General features: G+C 39.7%; 1 protein-coding gene across 1 annotated transcript in view; it reads left to right on the top strand.

The window, feature by feature from the left end:
• Window positions 1-2242: 2242 nt before the first annotated feature.
• The window catches only part of LOC115474893 (gamma-aminobutyric acid receptor subunit gamma-4), a 339336-nt gene continuing 320515 nt past the window's right edge, over window positions 2243-21063 (top strand). Inside the window, exon 1 of the mRNA XM_030210585.1 lies at window positions 2243-3119. Within this exon, the coding sequence (XP_030066445.1) occupies window positions 3064-3119 (56 nt within the window). The 5' untranslated portion in view covers window positions 2243-3063. The remainder of the gene's footprint in view (window positions 3120-21063) is intronic.

Below are 21063 nucleotides of genomic sequence, written 5' to 3'. Positions count from 1 at the left end.
CGCCCAGTTCGATTATGCCCCTCTATGTTACTATGTGGGCAAGACCACTAGAAAGCTACAAACAAGAGTTGGTGAACATAAGTCATGTATTACTTGGTGCAAAGAAAGAGCACCTTTGGTCACACATTTTTTTTGATTTGCGCTGTGTTGCTTTGGAACAATTTGAAGCATCATCTCGAGGAGGTAATCATGATCATTTGCTGCTGCAGCACAAACAGCACTGGATCCATTGCCTTCAAACTTTGGAACCAAAAGGTTTAAGTACCATGGTGGAACGGACAGCGTTCCTCTGACAGTTGTTTTCAGAATGTTTTTATGATTTGTCCAGCTTGTTTTCCATAGCTGGGAACTCTTTATGCTGATTGGAGCATTTGCTAATGGCATCTATTATATATTCAGGCGCCATTTTGAAAAAGGGTGCTCTGCAAGTAAGCACAGAGAAAAGTGACACGTAAGTTTTGATTAATTGTACCACCTTGTTCTGTTTTACAGCTGATTTAAGGACACGCTTTTTTGAAGTCTCCCTTGAGAAAGCCAGTGGGTGAAATGGGTCTCCATTGGGAGCTTGGAGAGAAAAGAAATTGGAAGATAAAGGGCCCTTTTACAAATGCGTGATAGGCTATATGCATGTGCAGCATGCACCAAAACGAGACTACCGCCAGGTTATTATTCCCCCTGGTGGTAATTTTGGATTTGGCATGCGCCTAAACTGCTGGGACAAATTATTTTTAAAAATTTCCTACCACACACAGAGTTTCCAGCATTAATCGGCAGTTGGTGTGAGCTGACCGGTCACTATGTATGTAGCATATGAGCCCTGACCAGTAGATCAATGGGTGGCATTAAGGACTCAGGCCGTTATTGGTTTCAATTTTACTGCAAGCCCTTTCCCCGGCACACTGAAAAAAAGTCCTTTTTCCTAGAGGCGGTAAAAATGCAAATCATTATTGGAGGTTTTTGGCTAATGATGAAGTGATCGTCCATTAAGTGCTAAAATATTTTTGTAAAATTCTCACTGCAGCACTAGGGACTTTTGAGGTCTTTTCCTCTATTTTTGTTTGTTATGCAAATGTAAAAACTTATTTGAAGCACCGGATTTGTATATCCACAGTTTGTTTATTAGAAGCGATTCTTAAGTTCTGTGGGAGTTTTGGCTTTTCCATGCTATTCTAACACTGGGTGCCCAAATCGCATAGCACACAACCCAAAAGGTGGCATGGTCATGGGAGGGGCATGGACGGGTTGAGATCATTCTGAAAACTTGGCTGCAGTGCTATAGAATACTATGGATACGTATCCAACTTGTGAGCTAGAATTTACACCAGGTTTCAGCTGGCGTAAGTCCTCATGCCCAAAGTGGGGCGTAGGAATCTGTACTCAGCGCTATTCTATAAACAATGCTCAGCCTGGAGCGATCTTTATAAACTAGCGCTGAGTATAGATTTTTTTCCCACTGTCTAATTTTTTAATGGCATTCATTTAATCTGGCCCTAAGCGTGCTTCTTTGTCATGCTGACATTTGATACCACTTTATATAATTGTCCCCTATTATTTAAAGTCAGAAGGAAATATCACTTAAAATCAATGTCAGTTGCTAATTATAATGAAAAGTTATGTTATTACGTGTTCTTGTGCTCTTGTGATATCATAGAACCATACATACCATTGAGTGGAGGAGTAGCCTAGTGGTTAGTGCAGCTGACTTTGATCCTGGGGATCTGGGTTCAGTTCCCACTACAGCTCCATGTGACTCTGGGTAAGTCACTTAACCCTCCATTGTCCCAGGTACAAATAAGTACCTGTATATAACATGTAAACCACTTTGAATGTAGTTAGAAAAACCACAGGAAGGCAGTATATTAAGTCCCCTTCCCTTTATTCTGTTATCCCATATTCTTTATTCTCTTCCTTTTCAGAACTATATTTCTAACTCTGAAAATAAATTCTATCTGCCATGAAGTATTAAAAAAAAAAAAAAAACAACTACTAGGGTATTTTTTTAAAGTTGCAGTTGTTGCATTCCTATCAACTCCAACAGATATTTATTTCCGAGCAGATGACTGGCACACCTTGATCCTATGACAGAACAATATGCTATTGCAATTTTTTGCTTACCTGAAACAGGAAAAGAGAGATTTGCACAGCGATCAATGAGAGGGTGGAATTTAGGACCCTGGGTTTTATCTCTTAGCATTGTTTTTGCTCTCTCTCTCTCGACCTCTCTGTCTGTCTCTATCTCCCTTTCTCTCTAATTTGTCTCTTTTTCTACCTAGAAGTAGATTAAGAAATGTCCAACTTTAATCCCTATTTCCAGAGGAATCCAAAAAGGGACATTAGAATAAAAAACAACAATTCTGAAGAGGGGGGAAAGGAGTGGAAAAACATAGAAAGAAGAACTCGAAAGAGGAAAGGCAAGAGAGGTGATTCAGTGTCCCAGACTACAGTATAAACCAGAGGAGCTTTTGGTGCTGCATTTCTGCACCTGTCTGGTTCATGCAGAGAAAACTGGATTGTGTATAGAAGAGGAGAAAGAAGGAACTGAATGGAATAAAGACGCTTAATAACATGAGTAGTCATCAGCAAAATAACAGCAGGATGCAGCATTTACAGGAGCAGTGAATGACTATTTTTGAATTTACAAGGAAAAGAAGGACGTGTAGAAACATTTTTCCCCTTTTGAACATGGATTATTCTGGGTCCTCTGTTCCCTTTTAAGGGATGATATAAGTGTTCATTTTTTATCACCGTCTGGCTGATGTCAAAATATTCCAGCTGCAGCACTACATCTGGTTTGAGGTCACTCTCACACTGACTGACTGGTTAAGGACAATTAGGAGGTGAAGCTTCTTTAGTTGAGAAATCTAAACACACTGTGTGTGTGTGTGTGTATTGCATGTAGGTTTGTGTCCCAATAGCTTTCTATCTATCTATCTATGTATATGTAAAGTAGGGGAGAAAGGGGGGAAGAGAGACTTACAACAGGAAAAGCAGCAAAAACCTCGTCTCTATCTGTAGATGTGATGTGGAAACTCTGAGAGAGAAGATCTGGATTTTGCATTCAAGATGTCTGGAAAAGTTCTGCTGTTCTATTTGACCATCTGTCCAGCCCTCCGGATAAGGTGAGGAAACTTTCAATAGGGTCCTTTGTTAATGAATGTATCGGTACAATTAAATAACCAAGAGCAGCAGCAGTGGTGTGACTCTAAAAATCATGTTTGTTTCTCTGAAATCATGCAGCGTGCTGCAGACAGTGAAAGTGGACTGTTGCAGGCAGTATGTGTGTGCCTGTTGCATTTTAAGTGCCAGGATGAATATAATACTGGAGTTGGGGGGTGAATAATGTGACTAGAAGGAAACCTTGGTACTCATAGAGGAGAGAGAGTTCAGATAAAGTTTTGTTTAATAAAAGCTCAGTTAAAAGATCTAAGACATATGGGTGTAAAGAGGCAAAGAGAGAAGACAAACAGGAAGCATATTTTGCATGAATATCTGGTTTTGACAAATACTAGACAGCAAAATGACAGGCAGATGCTGTAGATAGTCAGATAGATATAGGAGTTCTTTATTATTAATTACATTAAAAATGGCCATAAAATCATTAGTTTTAAAAGGTCTGGGAATTGAATGTTTCAGCAAGAAATTCCTATGTTCATTTGTCTGTTTTGATGAAAATGTCAAGCGCTTCCCTCTCTTGACAACCCAGTGATCCCAGATTCAGTTCTCTGACAAACACATCCCAGTAGTTAAAAGTCTTCTTATAAATTTTAAAGAATTTTTAAACTATGGTACTATGAACATGCAGCTTTTAAAATCATGTATCTGTATAGCGGAGAGATTTCCATCTAAGGGGTCCTTTTACCAAGGTGTGGTAAAAGGGGGCCCTGAGGTGGCATCGGCATATGGATTTGCAGCGGCCGAGGCCCCTGTAAAAGGCAGAAAAAAGGAAATAGCTGGGTGGTAAGTAAACACTTGCCGCAAGGCCGTTTCCTGGGGGAGCCCTTACCATTTCCTATTTAGGAGCTGATTAGGGCTCCTGTGCTAACCCAGCGGTAAATGGGCTGTGTGCGGCACTGCCCGATTAATGTTTGGTAAGTCCCTGGCACTAAAACAATTTCCCATCACACTGAAAATGGAGTGCACTGGGGATAGCACTACCGCCGGCTTCAGCGGTAGGCCAGCGGTAATGCTGGATTGGAACACTCCAACACCATGGTAGCTCTACCACGGTTTTGGAAAAAGGCTCCTAAGTGTTAGATATTATGCTTTAGAATGCATGCTCCATTGCTATTATTTTGGAATTTGCTGCATTTCATCTCTTAGGATTATTGCTAAGGGCCTGTGTTTTTGCTTTAGAATAGGACAATATTCATTTGTTTCTTTATTTCTCTCTATTGTTTGTCTTTTCTGGCTTCATCCTTTATTTCTATGTAATTAATTTCATTTGGTTCGTTCACTTGCAAAGTTTTTATGACCACTAGGAATTTAAATCAATAACCATTATTCAGGACAAGGTAATTTTCATGGATATAATTTTGGGATCTTTGCACTTTATAGAACCCACAAATGCCTAATTTAACACATGCATAGGGAAGCTATTCATGACTTTCGGGATACACTAGCACACACAGTAACCCTGCTTCAAAGTGACACTTGCAAGTTACATATAAACTGCATGCTCACATTTTTTTTTTTTATAGTTTTTGTCATAGATGCTTTGTTACAATGGTATCATTAGTCTGTACCTAAACCATTTTATCACTGGGGCTTTTTCCATTGAATCTGAATTACATGTTAACTTCCTACAGTGTGTACATTTTCTAAGAAGCCTCATGACTGAAATATGGGAATGAGCAATTGCCTTTTTTTCTCAGATTGTTTTTTTTTCCTCTGATGCTCCTTATGTACATGTCAGACTTCTAAACTTCCAGTGTAGTTATTTTGCGCCAACCCCAGTTCATTTAAATAAATATGTTTGAATATATACTATGTATGTATACTATATGCATATATTTATATGTTCCATTTTTATACATATACACGTATGCATAGATCAGAGCTTCCCAAATTGTGGGTTGGCACTACAAATGAGATCACAAAACCTGCATCTGGGGTCATGACTTGGGCGGGCTCTCCATGGGTTCCCCATTATTCAGCACCTTACGGGGTCACACAGTTTTAATTGGCTGCATTTATGAGGTCACAGCCACAAAAAATGATTGACAAGCATTGATATATGTGTAGAAGTGGATGCAGATGTAGATACAGATATCCAGGTGCATTAAGGTTCTGAGTCTGTAGTGTTTTTGACCCTCCTGGTGAGACTAATGGCTATATTACAGAAAAGTTTCCCTTTAACAGATCATTACCCTGAAAGCTAAGGGGGAAGGGAAGGATTTTTCTGATTGAAAGTGAATAGTAGAATAAGACATACAAAGTACCTCAGTTGCTTTGTCAATGTTTTCATGAAGTTGAGGTCTGAATCTTGCCTTGGCCCTGTGCATTGGTGCAGAGAATTGACTATATTCAATGACTTGAATCCTTGAAGTAATGCAGTAAACTGGTCAGTGGATCTTGCAGTACATAGAGGTTGAGAATTCACATTTTTGTATTAGGGTTTTTGAATCCTATAACCTAAACTAAGAGTTTTATTCCAGAAACTTCTGGATCATATCAAATGCTAATTAAGTACTATAATGTTAAGTGCATGTTGCATCAATTCATATATCATTGTGTGCCATAGACTGTAGGTTTGTGGGGTTTCTATAAATGGCCTTCCAGCAGTGGTGTAGCAGGGGGGGGGGCTGCCACCCGGGGCGGGGCAGTTCGCCGTTGCACCCCCCCCCCCCGGGTGCAGCACGATGACACCCCCCCCCGACGACCAGCTCCCGCACCCTACCTTTAAAAAGAATACCGGGAGTCGCGCCTGCCCTGCACGTACAAGAAATGTGGACCGTCGGCTCTTCTCTCGCTCTGTCCCGCCCTTGCGGAAATAGGAAGTTGCATCAGCGGAGGGCAGGACAGAGCGAAGGAAGAGCCAACGATCCACATTTCTTGTACATGCAGGGCAGGCGCGACTCCCAATATTCTTTTTAAAGGTGGAGGGTGTCGATTCGCCGAGGGGGGGAGCTGGCAGGGAGCACCCCCTCCTGAGCTGACACCCGGGGGGGGGCAGACCGCCCCTCCCACCACCCCCCCCCCCCCCTTGCTACACCACTGCCTTCCAGTACTGGCTACAAGAAAGCTGCTATGGCTCTTTGATATCAATGGACTTGCTTGGAGTTTATTGGTGATTGTGGCCCATCATGGATTTCAATAACTTTCTAATAAGTGCTACTATGAGGCATAGACAAGTTTATTTGGTTTCTAATTGTGATTTGTTCAATCAAAATGACAACCTAGTGGTACACATCTGCAGTAATAAAGTCTGTATTTAAAGGCATGCTTTAATGTAAAGGCTTTGATTATCTTGAATTGTTATTGCAAGAAGGTTCAACACTTGTTGCATAATTCACAGTGTCACAGCTTATTTTCCAGCTGGGAATCTTGGTATTTGATTGTTGCCATAATTGTCCAGGTCTTGCCACGTTTGAGTAAAAGGAACCAACATTTCCACCTTTCTTTATACATCTGATTTATAATTATATTGTAAACTACTCAGAGGGCTTGACCATGGGTGGTATATCAAAATGTAAATAAACTTGAAACTTGAAGAACACCCTGAAGAAAACCACAGCATGATGGCTGGAACATTGGTTCCACTTACTCAGATGCAGCAACTGCAACAATCATGACACCAGCCACAGAAGCCTGGGAACATCTCAGAATTTGCACTTGAAACTTTCTGGCTATAAATTAGGGATGCTACCATAGAATTTTCCCCTGCTGAGCTTGTAGGAAGTCATTATTTGCCAACTCTTGAAAATTATTTTATTGAGAGTCCGCAGTATTTTTACAAACCACCTAAGCTTTTTTAGGGACACACATTTTACCATAGATGGACATACTCAGGGTAATTTTATGATAGACCACATATGTTACACTTGTAAAAGGTGGCTATTTTAGGCCACATCTGCACATTTATAATATAGGTACCTAAAACCAGCCTCGGTAGTTCACAAATTCTCTCACACAAATTTACACCTACTCTGAAGGTTAAATTTGTATGTGTGCACCATGCATTTACACATATTTTGTATAAAATATGCATGCATGCATATTGCAACTTTGCCCCACCTCACCCAAACTATACCCCTGGGAATATCTATTCATGACCCTGATAAAAGCACATGCTATCTTTTGGCACAGTTACCTTTTAAGCCGAACACAATTCCATAAAAGTCCCTTTCTGTATGCAAAACATGCTTAATATATGAAAAATAGTTGAAAAAAATAAATCTGAGTGCTATACAAAGATTCATCTTTAGTACACCACAAAGGCAGAGCTGGACCACTGGAAACAAGACCCATTGTTCATAACAATTTCTACTGGCAAGATTATTTATAAGGATGTATCATTTTTTACTGACTATAATTTTACTGGAAGTTGGTAACAAAGGTTTACAACCCTGATGCTCATATCCATCTCATTATTTGGCCCTATCACATTCCCTCATTTCCAAAAGGGAAGAATTTTTCTGATAACCCTCTTCTGATCCCCATGGTACACTGAGGAGTTAGCTAAGCTAAAAAGGGAATGCCATTGTCTCGAAAAACACTGGAGAATAAACCACTCTTCTGCTAAACTTGCCTTTCACCATTACAAATCTAAGGTCACCAGTGCAAAACAATCCTATTACAGCAGCTTAATAGGCCAAGACATTAGATATCAAAAAGCTATTTACCTTAGTAAGAAGTCTAACTTCCACCACATTGGCCAATTCTCTACAACAACTTATTCCAACCACCCAAACCTTAGCAGACTTCTCCAATAAAATTACACAAATTTAATCTATCTCCATCACCAGCCTGACTCAAGAATAAACACCAGACCCCCCCCCCCCCCCCCAAAAAAAAAAAAAATATACAGACTGTAAGAGGATCATGCTCTACGCAGGTACCAAGTCAGACCAAAACTGGTCCTTGTTTCACCTCTTATCATATGACACAGTACATTTACTCCTGTTGAAATGGTTGAGATCCCACTGTGTCCTAGACTACTGTCCCATCACCTTGCACCCTGCTATTCCATCAGAGGTGATTTGGTGGTTAATGGCAGAACTTAACTGGCTCTTGGAAACAAGTTTGTTTCCTCCTGACATGGGAAAAAATGTCCTCACTCCCACACTAAAAAGTTCATGTCTTGATATGTCATTACTAGTGAACTACCTCCCTGTAGCCAGCATTCCCCTTTTCACAAAGATGCTAGAAACTTATATCAGCATAAACTTTATCTCATACCTGGAGGGCTTCTCAATATCTGGAAGGCTTCGATTTGGGTTCAGGTCAGCTCACAGTACAGTACTGCTCACTCTAACCTCTTATGTTAAACAGCACCCGAACAAGGAAAATCAGGTGCTACCGCTCCAGTTTGACATCTCAGCAACTTTCGATGCAGTCAATTATGCCCTTATACTCGAGTGCCTGGATCAAATTGGCATCTCTGACCCGGTCCTCAAATGATTCATGGAATTCTTATCTAATAGATGTTACTCAGCTAAACAAAATCATCATCTCTCCCATTACTGGTCCCCAGGCTGTAGTGCTCCACAAGGTTCCCCACTTTCACCCATTCTATTCAACTTCTTCATGTCCTCACTGGGCTCGCACCACATGGGACTAGGAGAGCTCCTTCTTTCCTATGCTGATGACATTCTGCTTTTACTTCCTGTTTTCCCTCCTAACTATGATCTTACCCAGAAAGTAACAACTGGGATGGATGCTATAGAAAACCGGGCCCTTGCAAATAAACTAAAATTGAATAAACCAAGATTCTGTGGTTCCACAACCTAAGGGTAGAAATTCTCTCTTCAATATCATTAAACAACATCATTAAATATCTTCAATATCATTAAACAATCGCAGATGAAACAGAGACTAGAGTTCTTGGTGTAATCCCTGACTCCACTCTATCTTTCTCCTCCCACGCCAGTCTTCTCTGGCAGAAAACATTGTTCAAAATGAGACAGCTACAACTTGTTCAATTGATCTTTGACCAGGAAACATTTGCCTTGCTTGTCCAGATGTTGATCCTGCCACACCTAGACTACTGCAACATTCTGTTTCTCAGTACTAAGTTCCAATACTTAAGGAGGTTACAGACAATATAAAATACAGCAGCATGGCTGATTTTCAGACTAAAGAGGTACAACAGTGTTTCACCTTACTTGACTAAACTGCATTGGTTCCTTGTGGCCAGAAGAATCAGGTTCAAAGCTCCTTGCATAGTCTTTCATGTACTATGTGGTCTCACATCCAGTCTCCTAGTTAATATATCAGTACTGTGTTTATCCCAATCAATGAGATTTAAGGATAAATTGTTCCTCTTCCCTCCACCACACAAGGGAATTAGATTCCAGAGGGTTTTCAGCTCTCTTTTCCTGGTATTAGGAACCACTCTATGGAACTCAATTCCCGTGAGCATTAGAATGGATTGTAACTATCAAAGCTTTAGGAATAACTTAAAAATCTTCTTGTTCCCATAGACAAACAAATAACTGTTCAACTCCAAAGACCCCTCAAGATTCCTGAGACTCTTGTGGTCCTGATTATGATTTTTCCCTCACTAACCATAGGCTTATCTTCTTACTTATGCGTATTAGCATCGTGTTGTAAATTGCACTAGTTGCACGATAAAATTTAATTGTTGTAAATCACACTGAACCCCGATGGGGATTTTAGCAGTACATAAGTCCTAGTTTACTTTGATTTGATCCTCTCTTCAAAGGCCATTTTATGATGCAACTCCTATTACCGTATACGAAAGTATGGCCCAGGCACTCACATCTAGTCTCCTCTATTTGCTGTACAAGAAAGAGCTCACATGCAGACACACTTCAAGGTCCCCTCCACCCTTTATTATCTGGGCCACTTCCTTTCAGAAATTCCATTACCCTTACCTGTACACTTTCTGATTTATAATTCAAACAATAAAAGGAACATAACCCCCCCCCGCCCCCCCCCCCCCCAATAAAATCTCAATCTCTCTCGTAACAAGTGGGGTGAGAGTAATCAGTTGGTGTTGTGATAATTTTAGTGTTTAAAGTTTTTACGCATACTGTTTCCAATCACATAGTCCAAATGTATGAGTTTACCCACTTAATTACATATGCAAATGAAGCTCCCAGATCATAAAGCACTGCTCCTCCACTCTCAACTTCAGCTCATGGTAGCTCATAACAGTGCAACCACCAAGGCAACATCCATATGGGTCTTTCCCATAAATTGACTCTTCTCAGGCCCTTTTTTAAAGGCTGTAATTTTCACCTTTTCAACCCAGTGACACTCTCTTCTTCATGCAAGTTCCATTGTAACAAGTCTCTCTCCAGTGTCTCCAGTGTTCAAGGCTGAAGGGCTAAGAGCCTCTGACAGGCTCTCCACATGGGACAGTTTCACACTAACAAATTCTCAGTATCCCCCACCCCACTGGCTCTCCTCCCTCCCTCCCTCCAGATCCGGTCCCTCACAGCCTCACCGACCGCTTGTTCTTCGAATTCTTCGGGGCAGGCAGTATTGCCTGCCCGCTTCCAGCGCTGACTGTCCCCTGCTGCTGGTTCGCGCTTTAAAAATGGTCGCTGAGACTTCCAGAGGCGGCCTCGCGAGACTTCTGCTGAAGACTCGGCGGCCATTTTGAAGCGCGAATCGGCAGCGTGGGCAGTCAGCGCTGGAAGCGGGCAGGCAAGACTGCCTGCCCTGAAGAATTCGAAGAACAAGCGGTCGGTGAGACGGTGAGGGACCGGATCCAGAGGGAGGGAGGGAGGAGAGCCAAAGGAGAATTTGCCAAACAACTCAGGAAGGGATGGCAGGGGGGAAAAGGCAGTCGCTGCTGGGCATGGGTGGATGGAGGGGGGTCGCTGGGTATGGGTGCATGCAGGGCAGGGGAGAGGAGGGTCACTGCTGGACATGAGTGGATGGAGGACAGGGGAAAGGAGGGTCACTTCTGGACATGGGTGAATGCAGGGCATGGGAGAGGAGGGTCACTGCTGGACATGGGTGCATGCAGGACAGGGGAGAGGAGGGTCACTGCTGGACATGGGTGCATGCAGGGCAGGGTGGATGGAGGGGAGAGAGAAGAAATGCTGGACATGGATGGAGGGGAGAGAAGAGTGAGGAAGGAGATGAGATGAGGGAAAAGGAAGAGAGGAGAAAAACTGCACATGGATGAAGAAAATAGGCAGAAGCTGAGGACCAGAAATGAAGAAGAAAGGAGGAAAGGAAAGAAAAGAAATAAATGGAAAGGAAGCCCTGGAAACGGAGTTAAGAGGACAGATAGCTGCAGAATCGGATACTGGGCCAGCATGATCAGAAAAACAGTCACCAGACAACAAAGGTAGAAAAAAAATCATTTTATTTTCATTATAGTGTTTGGAATATGTTCACTTTGAGAATCAGGTGCTCAACATTAAAAGTTTATATTTATTTACGGCATTTTATCGCACATTAAACATGAATTAGATTGGAACCTGGGATCATTTAATTTTTTTTCCTGGAGGAATGCATTGCCACCCCCCCCCCCCCCCAGGCTCTCTCCCCGGCCATAGCCAGCTCTGCAATTTGGGGGGGGGGGGTGCAGAGGGGGACCTGGGGGGGCGGGCGCAGAGGGGGACCAGGGAGAGAGGCTGTTGTTAAACATTTACCAGCACACCACTGAGCTAATGTATACATACACACAAAAAAATATAACAGAGACAGACAGACAGACCTGGGTCTCCATGGATAATATCTCAAAGAACTTTTCTAAGATGATTCTGTGTACCATCTCTTCTCAAAGGCATGGCTACCACCGATAGACATCTTGCTTTTGAGTTCTATATGAAGTATTTGTTTTAATGCTGCAAATAGTTTAAAAAATATTTCCAACAAAAGCTACATAACCAAACATATAACATCATTCAAAACAAAACAGAAATGCTAGTTCACTGTCTAAACAAAATAGAGCGTGCAAAAGGAAGAAAAAGAAATATTAAAAGCTGTCTATGGATACTTTTATCATTAAATACATTTAAATAGAAGTGCCTCTGATGGTTTCTGTGTTAAAAAATAATTTGTATAGGTTATTTAGTTTCTCTACCATAATTCTTTCATATTTATGGGTGAAACAAAGGTCATTCCACCATATATTCATCTTGATCTCAGTAGTATTTTTCTGATGCTGCAGAATTAGAATCACTAATTATAGCATCAGATCTATGGGTCTTGTTTCTAAAGTAGTCAATACCAGATTTAAGGCCAAATATTTCCATATAATCTATGGCTATGAAATGTTCTGCTGAATTCTCAAGATTCTATGGGCCCTGTTTACTAAGCCGTAATAAGGGTGCTCTAGCATTTCTAGCACATGCTAAATGCTAAAGTCACTCATAGGAACATATGGGCGACTCCAGTGTTTAGTGCATGCTAATTTTAGTATGTATTAAAAATGTTATTGCACCTTAGTAAACAGGGCCTACATATTTTCTCCCATTCTCTATTCTCATAGAGCCATAAACAAGAATAATGAAATAACATAATGGACAAAGTTCCTTGCTCAAGTAAACAAAACCATTTGTTGTCCCTTGGCTTATTGATATTAGCCAACCTCACTGGCATCCAAATCACTATGTGGGGTATGAAATACATAAACTGCATGAAGAATAAGGATATTACCTTCAAAATATTGACTAGACTTTCTCATCTGAGGAGGTAAAGAATCTTTTTATTTATGTATGTATTTATGGAAACTTTGTCATGCCAATACATATCTTATTCAGATATACTGGTAAAAGTTAGATACTACTTTTGATGAGGCAACGATCCCCAGTCATGTGGAAATAAATACTCATCTAACATACACTGCCTTCCAAAGGGAAGGACCCGTACATTAAGAAAAATCAAGACATCCATTTCACATCTGTGTCCATTCATCATCCACCTTCCACATTTAGCACTCCACAGTTGTATTTATGACTCACAACATTGTTATATGGCACATTCATTCATCCCTCCACCAGTGAATACTCTTCATGGTACTGTTCTTGATGGAAGATGGTAAAAAAATGCCTAGGATGGTCCCAGTCCTAGGCCAAAACATATATAGGTAAGAACAAACCACCAATCATGAAAAGGTAAACAGAAACAAAATAGAACTTGGTATTTCAAAGAGAGGATGTTATTACTCAAATGATTCATGTGGCCAGAGGCATCAAATTCAATTTGATACCCCTCTTCTAATTGATTCCAACCAGTAGAGCAAAGCAGACTCCTTTGGGCATTTAACACCCCTGGCAGTAACCTCTAAGCTAACCTCCAAATTCTATATATGGTGCTATGAGTTGCACATACAAATCTGGACATGTGCCCTAATTTGTGCATGCAACTTTGAATAATGAGCCAATTAGCACAAATAATTGGGTCATAACAATCAATTATCAGTACTAATTGGAATTAATGAAAATTTATGCATATATTTTTGCATACCTGGAACAACATCTAAATTTTAATGGTGGTCCAAAAAGGGGGCATGGCCATGGAAGGGTCATTAGCGATCAGGGGCATTCTTTTAATTTACGCATGTTATAGAATGAAGGGGATCCACACCTAATTTAGGCACAGGGATTTATACCAAGGTTTCATTATTGAAATGCATGTAGTTGCTTTCCCAGTGCTAAACACTATTCCATACATGGTCCCTAACTTTAAACACTGTTTATAGAATAACACTAAGCGCTACTTTTGGTGCCAATTTTCTAGGTGCCATTTATAGAATTTAATCCTAAATGTACATCTGGAATTTCAGTTGCCTCTTGAATAAAATACTTTAGCTCCTCAGGGTCCTCAAAAACAAACATTTTACTATTCAGGGTAAATCCAAGAAGACAGGAGGAGCCTCCATGGAAAGTCAAAGCAGAACAGCAAAAGTAGAGGCTGACAAATGTGCAAACCAATAGGGAGATAATCTCAAAAAACAGTTTATTCAATCAACTTTCTCTGAGAAGAAGCTGATAGGCTTGAATTCCTTTATGTATGCAAGTTAATCCACAGAGAGAACAAAGGAACAGCCAACCGATCAGCAAACACCAAGTTCTCTCTGTGAATTAACTTGCATACATAAAGGAATTCAAGCCTATCAGCTTCTTCTCAGGGAAAGTTGATTGTGACCCCTGAGGCAGGTGCTTTGGCACCGAAACACGGACCATGTCGGGTCCTTGATATTGATATGAATATTCTGAATAAACTGTTTTTTGAGATTATCTCCCTATTGGTTTGCGCATTTGTCAGCCTCTACTTTTGCTGTTTTACTATTCAGGGTAATCCACATTTTCTCTGACTAAAAGAGTTCATACCAGACATTCACAGTTTTTAATTGATGCCATAGCATAAAAATTGCTTTCAGCTATGTGCAATTGCATGATTGAAGTCAGCTAAATGAAAAATTTCTTACCCTCCAGTTTAAGAGGAACATATACCTGCTCTATTTAGTATTTCAATCACATGTAAGTATTGAAAGATTTTATGAACTATACACTTGGGAAATTTAGTACCAGGTATCTGTGCGATGGTGCCTTATGGGTCCTACCAATTTCACCATCTTTAGTGAAAGTGATGCCCAGGGGTTTCAGCAACATACTTTGGAAGTATTACATCAGATTTATGCTTTTGGCCTCTTCTGGAATACCTAAAATGTTTCAAGTTGTTCCTAGACTGCAATTATTCACCTTCACATTTTTTCCTCCAAAAGGTAAATCCTCTGCTCACTGTGTGACAGTAGTCAAGAAAGCAATTACAAATTATTAGGAAAGGAATGGAGAATACAACAGAGAAAGTATACCTAAATTTAGGCATACTTTATAGAATACGCTGAAGCGAATTTCATTTCAGCACTGAATTTGTAGGTGTGATTGTATAGAATCTAGTCCATTGTGTTTCCACATCAGGAGTCACCAACAAAAATAAATCTAGGTATCATCATTGATGATATGTTGAAACCCTCTACTCAGTGTGTAGCAGAATTTAAGAAAGCAAATAGAATGTTAGGAATTATTAAGAAAGGAATGGGAAACAAAACAGAGAATATTATATAAAGCCTTTGTATCGCTTCATGGTGTGACTGCACCTCGAATATTGTGTGCAATTTTGGTCAGCACATCTCAAAAAAGTTATAATGTAATACGGTACAGATAAGGGCAACAAAAATGATAAAGGGGATGGGATGACTCCCCTATCAAAAAAGGCTAAAGAAACTAGGTTTCTTCAGCTTGGAGAAGAGATGGCTGAGGGGAGATATGATAGAGGTCTATAAAATCCTGAGTGAAGTGGATGAGTTCACATTAATTGCTTGTTTACTCTTTCCAAAACTACAAGTACAAGCTCAATGAAGCTACTAAGTAGTACATTGTAAGCAAAACTGAAGAAAATATTTCTTCACTCAACATTATTGAACTCTGGAATTTATTGCCAGAGAATGCAGAGTGCTTAGTGTAGCTGGGTTTTAAAAAGGTTTGGACACATACCTAAAGAACAGTCCATAATCCAGTATTAAAGTGGACTTGGGAAAAGTCCACTGCTTATTCCTGTGATAAGCAGCATAACATCTGTTTTGCTTTTTTAGGATCTTGCCAGATATTTGTGACTTTGATTTACCACTGTTGGAAATAGGAAACTGGGCTTAATAGACCTTTGGTCTGTCCCAGTATGGCAATGCTTATATACGTATTAGGAGAAAATATAAATCAGCAGTGGAATGGGTTAACATAAACCCATTTTTTAGTCTTTCAGAAAGTACTTAGACTAAGGGAAAAAAAATCACTGAAGTTACTAAAGAGTACATTAAAAAAAAAAAAAAACAGGAGAAAATATTGTTTTTACTCAATGCATAAGTATGCTCTTAAATTTATTGTTGGAAGATGTGAGTAAAAGTTGTTAATTTATCTGTGATTAAAAAAAAATGTTTAGACAAGTTCCTGTAGGAAAAGTCCACAAAACATTATTAAAGTGGACTTGAAGAAATCCAGTACTTATCCCTGGCGGTAAGCAGCATGGACTGTCTTCATTTTGGGATCCTTCCAAGTACTTGTGAGCTAAATTGGTAATTGTTGAAAATGGATAGACCTTTAGTTTGATCAAGTATGGCAAATCATATGTTCTTAGGTGCCAAATTAACTTCTCTACTTACACCACTGCCTAAATGTTCTGTAACCATTCTACTTTTCAACCTCTTTTACCAAACCATGCTAGCAATTCCCAGCGTGATAATGCCAAAAAAGCCTATTCACTTTGAATGGGCTTCATCAGCATTGCCGCACAGGAATCATGGTTTGGTAAAAGAGGCCTTTTGTTGGCAAAATTGCTGATTTCTATATTTTAACTAAAGTGCATTAAACAAAAAGCAGCAAACTGCATACACATAAAAGACCACTCTTCGGTGGATAAAATAGCAGGTAGCTAGCTCCCAGAAGGAAAACATAGGGATCCAAAGATGTGTCCCCCCCCCCCCCCCCTATGATTGCATTAATAACATCTCAGTCCTAAATCCAGAATCTCTGGATAGCTGGACATTTCTCCCACAAATATATAAAGTACCCATTGCTCCACCATCATCCACTGCTGTGCAGCTTCACCAACAGTTAATGGATCTCTCTCTCTCTCTCTCTCTCTCTATCTCTCTCTTTCTCCCCCCCCCCCCCCCCTGTCTCTCTGTCTTCCATTTTGTAATCCTCTGTGGAGGTAAGTATAAATTAAGTAAAATATTTAACTGTATACTAGCTGATGAGAGAGTTGCAAAGCAGTTATGAGAATATTCCTATACAGGAACCCAAAATGACTTGAAGGGGTGAACAAACATGTGGATAAAGGTGAGACAGTTGATATTGTGTATCTGGATTTTCAGAAGGCGTTTGACAAAGTACCTCATGGGATAGGAGGTAGTGTTCTATTGTGGATTAAAAACTAGTTAAAAGATAGAAAACAGAGAGTAAGGTTAAATGGTCAGTATTCTCAATGGAGAAGGGTAGACAGTGGGGTTCCCCATGGGTCTGTGCTGGGACCGCTGCTTTTTAACATATTTATAAATGACCTAGAGGAGTATCTAGTGAGGTAATTAAATTTGCTGATGACACAAAGTTATTCAAAGTTGTTAAATCGCGGGAGGATTGTAAGAGGACCTTACAAGACTGGGAGACTGGGCATCTAAATGGCAGATGACGTTTAATGTGAGCAAGTGCAAAATGATGCATGTGGGAAAGAGGAACCCGAATTATAGATACGTCATGCAAGGTTCCACATTAGGAGTCATAGACCAAGAAAGGGTTCTAGATGTCGTCTTTGATGATATGTTGAAGCCTTCTGCTCAGTGTGCTGCTGCGGCTAAGAAAGCAAATAGAATGTTAGGTATTATTAGGAAAAGAATGGAAAACAAAAATGAGGATGTTATAATGCTGCAACTTGAATATTGTGTTCAATTCTGGTCGCCGCATCTCAAAAAAGATATATTGAAATTAGAGAAGCTACAGAGAAGGGTGATGAAAATGATACAGGGGATGGGACGACTTCCTTATGAGGAAATACTAAAGCAGGTAGGGCTCTTCAGCTTGGAGAAAAGGCAACTGAGAGGAAATATGATAAGAGGTCTATAAAATAATGAGTGGAGTTGAATGGGTAGATGTGAAGCGTCTACGCTTTCCAAAAATACTAGGACTAGGGGGCATGCGTTGAAGCTACAATGTAGTAAATTTAAAACGAATCAGAGAAAATGTTTCTTCACTCAATGTGTAATTATACTCTGGAATTCATTGCCAGAGAATGTGGTAGAGGCGGTTAGCTTAGCAGAGTTTTAAAAAGGTTTGTACTGCTTCATAATGGAAAAGTCCATAGACCATTATTAAATGGACTTGGGGGGGGGGGGGGGGGATCCACTATTTCTGGGATAAGCAGTATAAAATGTTTTGTACTTTTTTGGGATCTTGCCAGGTATTTGTGACCTGGATTGGCCACTATTGGAAACAGGATGCTGGGCTTGATGGACTTTTAGTCTTTCCCAGTATGGCAATACTTATGTACTTAAGTACTCTATATCCTGAGGTCCAATAACCCTTTCCCATTGTAACATATCTATGAAGTTGATTAGGAACAAGATCACCCAAGGATTTTTATTATCCCTTGCACAGAAAACATCCTGCTCATAAAGTTCTGAGAAGGGGAAGGTGGCCAAACTGTTTCAGGTACCAGCTCTTTAGCAGGATTCTCAGAGGCACCAGTGTCCATAGGGATAGGATCCTTCCATCTCTCAGAACTATGTGCAATACCTATGTGCAGATAATGGTGCAAAAGGCAAGAGTTTGGAACAATTTGTTTTGCTTCTTCCAATAGAAGTTCATATTTAAAATAAAGAGCAATCTACTGGTAGTCTCTTTCTGGAGGTAGCAAAAGCATAAGGATGTGAAGGGCAGAATATGTTGCTCCTCCAGGTGCACACGGGGGGTTATTTTAGAAGCTTATTCATAATTTCCATGTGGAAATGACATCCACATGTAAATGGTAATTTTAGAAATAGCTCATTTTATACATGGGTGTCCGTAATATGTAGAAATTGCAAAGGGGCATATTGGGGATATCTGTTTTTTAAATCTTACTTTTTATTTAGATTTTTATAATTAAGTACAGTAGAAACAGCTAAGAACAACAAGAAACATGAAACAATGCCCTATATTTAATTATAAGTGATGACAAATAAAGTATTGATATTATTGAAGAGCTGTATATCAAGTGAATATATTATTCAGTTATGAGCTGGCTTTCTAACAGTTTGATACAGATTGTATTTACTGAAAAAATAAATGATTTTAAGTGAAGACTATGATTGAATAATGTGATCATAGTGGCCTAGTTTCTCAGCTCTTTTGCGTTAAAATAAGAGACAGACTGAGTTCCACCAGAAATGTTCGTTCAGCCGAACAGAATCATTCCAGTTTTTTTTAAAGATACATTGTATTGCAATAGTGATTAAGATATTTAATAACCCTTGGTGTTCTTTATAGATCCTGACCTTATTCTGAAGTAGTCTGAGTATTATCTGAGAATAGGCGGAAGAAGATGATACAGAATGTTTGTGTTTTGGATTAGACTTTAGATCAGAACATTTTTTATGTTTCCACAATTTAAAAAAAACAGTGAATCATTTTGTCCACCTCTATCTGGCATTAACAGAATATATTGGAATGATTCATGGTGACTCTATGCGCTTTGGCAAGCATCCAGAAAACATGGTGGAGCAAAAAGTAAAGGGACCATGTCTTGCTAGCCAATCTGGAGCATCGGGTAACTGTTGTCCAAAGACCATACCATTGCAAAGGGGATGGTTGTAGGCCTAATTCATTTTTCTAGATTTTATAAGGCCTGCATTACTTATCTTTGATGGCTGGCATGCTAATACTTTGTAAATGTCCAAGGCAGTATGACGCTTAGTTCATGTGAATTGACAAAGGAAAGTAATATCTGGTATATCGTCCAGGTCTGTAAAATATCTAGGTTAGGATTGAATTCAGTGCTGAAAATGGAGTTACCTATAACATTCTGAGAAGCACATACCATATTTGTTTCATAGTTGCCTGTCTTGAAGGATATCATCGATTGTCCACAGGCCTTTTTGCATTCGAGTTTGCCAATATATTTTATGTTTGTTAATCTGAAACATAAGTTGTATCATAGAGGAAAATAGGTTGGCATACAGACTGTCCATGGTATTATCTTGAGATCAAAGACTTTATTGCAGATATGAGGATTGGATTTTCATGTAGACCTGGAGGTATTTGTGTATCTATAATATATTGGAAATCCATGTGATGCAAGTTGTGACCAGCAGCCTATTTTTCTTTGCATATATCAACTGCTAGATGAAAACATACTCGCTGAGACACCTAGAACATTTATAATTATGATATTTATCTTTTTATTATTTGCAGGAGATAGGTCAAGCAAGCTAGATAATCACATCAATCTGATGCAGCTGTTGGCAATCAAAGAACAATCAGAGAGCACAGAAACAGCGGGGACCTCAACTCAGTACAACTCTAGGGGAATTGCTGGAGTGGCAGAAGATTATAAACACATACCCTGAAATCCCCAAGATCACATCTGCACATAACCTGGATGCAGGTGTGCCTGTATGCAAAAGCCCCAAACACAAAATGTGCCAAATAGTAAAAACATACAATGAACATTATACTCTCTGCATTCAGGGGATGCTGACTACTGTAACCAATCAGGAAACACAAAAACATGCGTATCACAGGTGCACAAGTTGAATATGTTTTCCCAGGGGAGGAAAGATAGCTATATTTTGTTTAAAAGTGTCTGATCGATCCCCTACTGATAACTAAAATATGCAAGAAAAAACATGTTTTTCTCCTACTGGTCTGGGAAATCTCTCTCTCTCTCTCTCTGTCTCTGTCTCTCAGATAGAGAGATATGCAGAGAAAAGGAGAAAATTAAAAAAAAAAAAAAAAAAAGGTTAAGTCATACTAACCTTTTCAGCCTAGGCTCCAAGCCTAAGTTTCACTAAAATAGCCATAATTTTCTGGCCTGCACCACACCAATTCTTGAAAATTAGGCTGGTGGAAATGTCTACACAGCATATTATGCGCTTAACAAGCAGGTATAGCATAAACAAGATTATATCAACTAATATATAATCTAAGGCTAAACAATTCTATAATGTTTTACATATTTGTTCTATACCATTTTCAGTTGCAATGAATAGCCTATTTATTATATCAATATAAAAACATTTATTCTATTGCAATGGTACTGACATGGCTGCTCCGTGTCTGCCCTCAACAAGACTCAACTGGATTTTTGGCCGATTCCTGAAGCATTTTTCTGGGCCTTCTGCCACCCCCGCAGCTCAGCAACTCACCAGATCAGGCACTCCTGCAG

The sequence above is a fragment of the Microcaecilia unicolor genome, chromosome 7 (assembly GCF_901765095.1).
Source record: "Microcaecilia unicolor chromosome 7, aMicUni1.1, whole genome shotgun sequence".
NCBI classification, from domain to species: Eukaryota; Metazoa; Chordata; class Amphibia; order Gymnophiona; family Siphonopidae; genus Microcaecilia; species Microcaecilia unicolor.
This window is presented reverse-complemented; position numbering and strand designations above follow the sequence as displayed.